The 5,911-nt window shown below is 41.9% G+C and overlaps 1 protein-coding gene across 1 annotated transcript; it reads left to right on the plus strand.

Annotated features, from left to right (window-relative positions):
* The first annotated feature begins 5,244 nt into the window (after positions 1-5,244).
* LOC118011736 (60S ribosomal protein L39-like) lies at positions 5,245-5,852 on the plus strand. Its single transcript, XM_035006583.1, has 2 exons — positions 5,245-5,386; positions 5,595-5,852. Exons 1-2 carry the CDS (start codon positions 5,280-5,282, stop codon positions 5,776-5,778), a joined length of 291 nt encoding a protein of 96 aa, XP_034862474.1. The 5' UTR covers positions 5,245-5,279; the 3' UTR covers positions 5,779-5,852.
* Positions 5,853-5,911: the final 59 nt, after the last annotated feature.

Raw genomic sequence — 5,911 nt, forward strand, 5'->3', positions numbered from 1 at the left:
CTGCATCTCATTACCTGGAGGCATATTCTCTGTTTGTGTCATAACTTAATCCTTTAATCTTATGACCCTGACATGGAAAAGTTTCTAAAATATATTGCTGTTTGGCAAGATACATAATGAAAATGCAGAGAAAAGGACTGGGAATGTATACAACATAATGAAGGGGAGGGAATGGCGAGGGGAGATTGTGGGATGAGGGTGGATTTTCACCTTTTGTTCCTTGTATTTCTGTATTTTTGGAATCTTTTACATGAAGCCCATATTTGTACATTAGATACATAACTTTTAAAAAAAATGAGTGAGGAAAAACATGAGAAAAGCCATAGTTTTGCTCATCCTTTTTTTTTTAAAATGCTGAGTTTTGTGGGGTTTTTTTTTAATTTTATTTATTTGAGAGAGAGAGAGCACAAGAGGGGGTAGGGTCAGAGGGAGAAGCAGACTCCCCGCTGAGCAGGAAGCCCGATGCGGGACTCGATCCCAGGACCCCGGGATCATGACCTGAGCTGAAGGCAGTCACTTAACCAACTGAGCCACCCAGGCACCCTTGCTCATCCTTCTTTTCCCAGGATGCTGTTCAATAGCAACCTTTTTTCTTTTTTTTTTTAAGATTTTATTTATTTATTTGAGAGAGAGAGAACACACACAATTTTGGGGGGGGGTGCGGTGCAGAGGAAGAGGGACAAGTAGACTCTTCACTGAGCAGCAGAGCCTGACTCAGGCTCAGTGTGGGGCTTGATCCCATAGCCATGAGATCATGACCTGAGCCAAAATCAAGAGTCAGATGCTTAACTGGATGAGCCACCCAGATGCCCCATCAATAGTGACCTTTCAGAGAAGATTGCTAAACACATAGAAGGGATTGAAGGAAAGTGCCATTTCAGATATCCCTAGGATTGGGTGACAGAGTGAGAGGAGAGGTGTTTCTGCAGTTGGAACTTTACCTTTAGCATGGATGTGGGCAGACCTTTGTAATCACAGTCACATCATATAGCCACCAAGTAAAACAATCCTTGATGTTCTTCTGCGAGTTCATAGTGAGTTATAGTAAGTGTTTAAAGAATGCAAGCTGAATAAAGGGTAGCCTCTGGAGGGGAATGGTCAAGTAAAGTCAAGGGGACTTTTTGCCTTTTCTATATTTCCATTTTTACATGAAGAATGTATTAGTAATTAAAATTAGTATAAAACAAAGTCCATTGTGAAACATTTTTTGGCAAGTGAGAATGGGATGGGGACTAGATGTGCCCCATCTAAGTGCGCCATAGTTTGAGATCCACCCCTCCCTCTAGGGTACTCTTTCCTCTGCTACATGCCTAGAGGGTCAGTGACCTTAAGCCCAGAGGGTCACTGGGTGAAATGATTTGGATGGAAGGAAACACATCCTTGTCGCAGGACCACAGAACAGGAGGGGCCTGTCTACTCACTTTTCCCCCGCTGGATTTACTAACTACCCTGATTTCAGTACTAATAAAGCCTTTTTGGGTTGCAAGTGACAGACAACCAAATTGAATTACCTTGTTCAAAAAGGAGAATTTATTTTATCATGAGAAACAAAACAAAACAGGTTCGGCTTCATGCAAAGTTGGATTTGGCACATTATCATCAGCAATTTGATTTTCTGCCTTGCAGCTCTTCCTCCTTTTGCCTGGGCTTCATTCTCAAGTCTTTTCCCACATGGAGACCAAGCTGGTAACCAGCCACAGCAGGTTTATAATTCTGCCTTGTATTTGCACCAAGTAACCTCAGTAAATACAGAAAATCTCAGTTTAGCTCCAGAGAAGGTCCTGGTGTTTAGTGTCATTGATCTGAACCAATTGGCGAGGGAAAGGAATGGAATGCTCTGATTGGACAGGCCAAGGGCATGTGTCTACTAATGGTGTGGAAGCCTGGGATCAGCCCCACCTGAACCACAGGGATTGAGTTGGTGGAGAAGGGTTGGTGTCCCAAAGGACATACCAAGATACAAAGGGAAAAACTGTGCTGGAAAGCAAAAACGAGAAATGTCTACCAGTTTCCCTGATATGTAGTCACACAGAGTAATCCAGTTTCATTATCATTACTCTCTTTCTTATGACTCTAATGTCTCTCTAACATGCTCTGATTTTTGGTTCTCAACCAATTCATCTTTTCTTTCCAAACTTGGAGTCTCAAGGAGCTCTCAGGGCATTGTTGTTAATGCCGGGAGGGATTGCTTACCAGTCCCCTATGATCTGGACTGAGAAAGAATAATTTTCCAGGCGAGGAACATTCATTCAACATGTCTTTCATTCCTTCTAGGTATCAAATTGTTTGACCCAGATCCTACCTACAATAAGTAGCCTCGTGATGGTGCTATCCAAGAAAATCAGTATTAAGACAGCATGATAAGCAGTAGAGTTCTGCACCCTACTGATAAGGCTGATAAAGGAACTTTATGAAGGAGAAGCTTCAAAATCAGCCCACGGCCATCAAGACATGCTTCTAAAAGAAGATATGCAAACTATGTCCCTAAGGACCCATAAGCATTCAGCAGAGGGGTGGAAGATGAGGGGGTACATGGACCTTCCGAGTGGAGAGAACAGTACGCGTCAAAGCACAAAAGCAAACTGGGCCATGGTGTATTTTTGGAATTATGAGCTGGCCAGGATAACCACAGCTCAGGGGGTGTGTAGCAAAGTGGTCTGAGACAAGGCGGTAAAAAACACAAATGAACTCGTCACCCATGTCAAGGCTGGATGTTTGAGAGAGATCTTGCAAGCAAGCATTAGCCACTGAAGACTTTAAGGCAGAAGAAAAATATGACTAAATGTGGTTTTGTTTGTCCACTTTCTGGAGAACAGATTGCAGAGGAATAAGCCTGGAGGCAGGAAGACAAATACAGTCTACTTCAGTGGTCCTGGTAGGTTTTGATAAGGAGGAATTAATTAAACAAAGCACAGTGAGATAAAGAAAATGGGGAATGATTAGCAACATGCAGGAGATAGAGTTGACAGGACAGAAAAACTAGGGTGGGGGGGAAGAGAGAGGAGAAAAGGGGAGAGTCCAGGAGGGTTCCCAGGTTTCTAGCTTGGGTGACCGGTTGGTCGATGCTGTCATTCCAGCAGAAATGAAGGTTTCAGAAGAAGATGATGGATACAGTTGGGGACATCCAGGTGGAGAGGTATAATGGGTCTAAGAGCTGTCAGGACTGGAAATGTAGATGTCATCAGGGACTGGGGGTAGCTGAAGCCATGTTTGTGGATGGGTCAGTCAAGGGGATGTATAATATGAAAAGGGAAGTGGGAAGGACAGAACCCCGGGTATCACCAACATTTAAAAGTCCAGTAGATAAAGAGGAGTCAAAAAGAAGACAAAGGGGAAGGGACTAGAGGATGCAATAAGGATGCTGCTCACCAGGAGGGGCAGGTTCTCTTTTTGATAGCCATTTGCAATTCTCTTTAGGAAAACCGCCCCATCTCCTCCCACTCCACCTCTTCACCGCTGAAGCTGCAGATTGGGACTCAGGATAAGGAAAGGCTTTGGGGTACCTGGCTGGCTCAGTCAGTACAGCGTACAGCTCTTGATCTCGGGGTTGTGAGTTCAAGCCCCATGTTAAGTGTAGAGATTACTTAAAAATAAAATCTTAAAAAAATTTTTAAAAGGCTTTGAAGCATATGCAGAAATGCTGCAGCCCCAACACAATAGCCAGCTTGTACTGTGACATCATTTTACTCGTTTCTGTCCTCCCACGTGTTAACAGGTAATTTTTGCTCACTTCTGGATTTTTGACTGTCTTCCAGATGACTGAGGTCGCAAATATATGAAGCATTCCAGTGACACTTTCAAGGCATAACTTATCTTTACCAATAGTCAACTGGACTGGAGAAAACTCTGCTCAGTTTCCCTTCAGAACCAGGAAATTCACCTTTATGGGACCCACAGGCCCTTCTTCCCTACTCACCTGGATCTGTTGTTATAAAGAAAGGATGGATATTGGTGTTTGGGTTATCTTGGTAGATCATAGATAGAGAAATCTATGTATTGTCTACTTAGCTCTGGGGAAGGACTAGGACTTGAATCCCAACCCAGCTCTGTCAGTTAGTAGCTATTGGCCATGAGCACCTCTCTGAGCCTTACTTTCCTTAGTTGTCAAATGGAGAAAATAATTTTTCCCTCATAACACTGTGCAAAGATGAAGACGACATGAGATCATCCAATGGGTGTAGAGCTCCTTGTTTCATGTCCCAGGTTCCGTGTGAAAAGAAGAGAATAATTATAAAATTGATTCTTCTTTCTTTTTATTTTATTGTAGTAAAATATAGATAACGTAAGATCTGCCGCTGTTAGGTGTACAATTCAGTGGTGTTAATTACATGCATAATGTTGTACAACCATCACCACTGTCCATTTCCAGACATTTTCCTTCACCCCAAATAGAAACTCTGTACCCATCAAACAATTAACTCCCATTCTCCTCTACCCTTAGCCCCTGGCAACCTAAAATCTACTTCTTGAGCCTATAAATTTGCCTATTACAGATATTTCATGTAAGTGGAATCATACATGTGTGTCCTTTTGTGTCTGGCTTATTTCAGTTAGTACAATGCTTTCAAGGTTGATCCATGTTGTAACATGTCAGAACTTCATTCCTTTTTATGGCTGACTAATAGTCCACTGTGTGTACATAGAGCATTTTGTTCATCCATTCATCTGTTGATGGACACAGGGGTTGTTTCCACCTTGTGGCTATTGTAAATGATGCTGCTATGAGCATTGGTGCACAATGTTTGAGTCCTTGTTTCCAGTTCTTTGGGGTATATACCTAGGACTGGAATTACTGGGTCTTATAAGAATTTCATGTTAAACTTTTTTGAGGAAACACCGAACTGTTTTTCACAGCATTGTACCTTTACATTTCCACCAGCAATGTACAAGGATTCCAGTTTCTCCGTATCCATACCAACACTTGCCATTTTCCTTTTTTTTTTTTTAATTATAGCCATCCTAGGAAGTGTGAAGTGGTATCTCACTGTGGTTTAATCAGGATTTAATTATCTCTGTCAATGAATGAAAAGAGTTCAAATAATAAAATCAATATAAATAATATTGATTGAATATGAATGAAAAGAGTTCAAATAATAACATCAAACCAATGGTCCAAAGACCATCTATATAAAGTGTTGTAGCACTTGGGTATTATTTGAAAGAGTCTGTGTCACACAAACCAAGGATAATTATCTGGTTTTAAAAATACATTTAAAATAATAAAGCCCCCTTCTCCTTTTCACCGCCATCCTGCTGTGTGTGGCTGACTGCTCCTCGCCATGTCTTCTCACAAGACTTTCAGAATCAAGCAATTCCTGGCCAAGAAACAAAAGCAGAATTGTCCCATTCCCCAATGGATTCAGATGAAAACTGGTAATAAAATCAGGTACAGGGGCGCCTGGGTGGCTCAGTTGTTAAGCGTCTGCCTTTGCCTTGGGTCATGATCCCAGGGTCCTGGGATCGAGCCCCACATCGGGCTCCCTGCTCAGCGGAAAGCCTGCTTCCCCTCTCACACTCCCCTTGCTTGTGTTCCCTCTCTCGCTGTGTCTCTCTCTGTCAAATAAATAAATAAAATCTTAAAAAAAAAAAATCAGGTACAACTCCAAGAGGAGGCACTGGAGAAGAACCAAGCTGGGTCTACAAGGCATCACACATCATGAGATGACACACCTAATTGGCACACATATTCAAGCTGCACAAAGATCATATGTTCCTATCCTGTCACTCTGTAAACATCCCTCCGACCTGGCCAATAGGCATGTTTTATCAGGGAAATGATTTTTCTCTGTTACTATGCTTCTATACCAGTAGGTTGGTTCAATAATAAATGTGAGACCTTCCAGCTGAAAAAATAAATAGAATAGAATAGAATAGAATAGAATAGAATAGAATAGAATAGAATAGAATAGAA

The sequence above is a fragment of the Mirounga leonina genome, unplaced genomic scaffold, assembly GCF_011800145.1.
Source record: "Mirounga leonina isolate KUSES-001 unplaced genomic scaffold, KU_Mleo_1.0 Mir_151, whole genome shotgun sequence".
Lineage (NCBI taxonomy): Eukaryota > Metazoa > Chordata > Mammalia > Carnivora > Phocidae > Mirounga > Mirounga leonina.

What these genes read in the sequence shown, in the direction of transcription:
- LOC118011736 (XM_035006583.1), top strand. Translation starts at nt 5,280, where the DNA reads ATGTCTTCTCACAAGACTTTCAGAATCAAGCAATTCCTGGCCAAGAAA. An exon ending in AAAACTGGTAATAAAATCAG is followed by an intron (nt 5,387 to 5,594) that starts GTACAGGGGCGC and finishes AAAAAAAATCAG; the next exon opens with GTACAACTCCAAGAGGAGGC.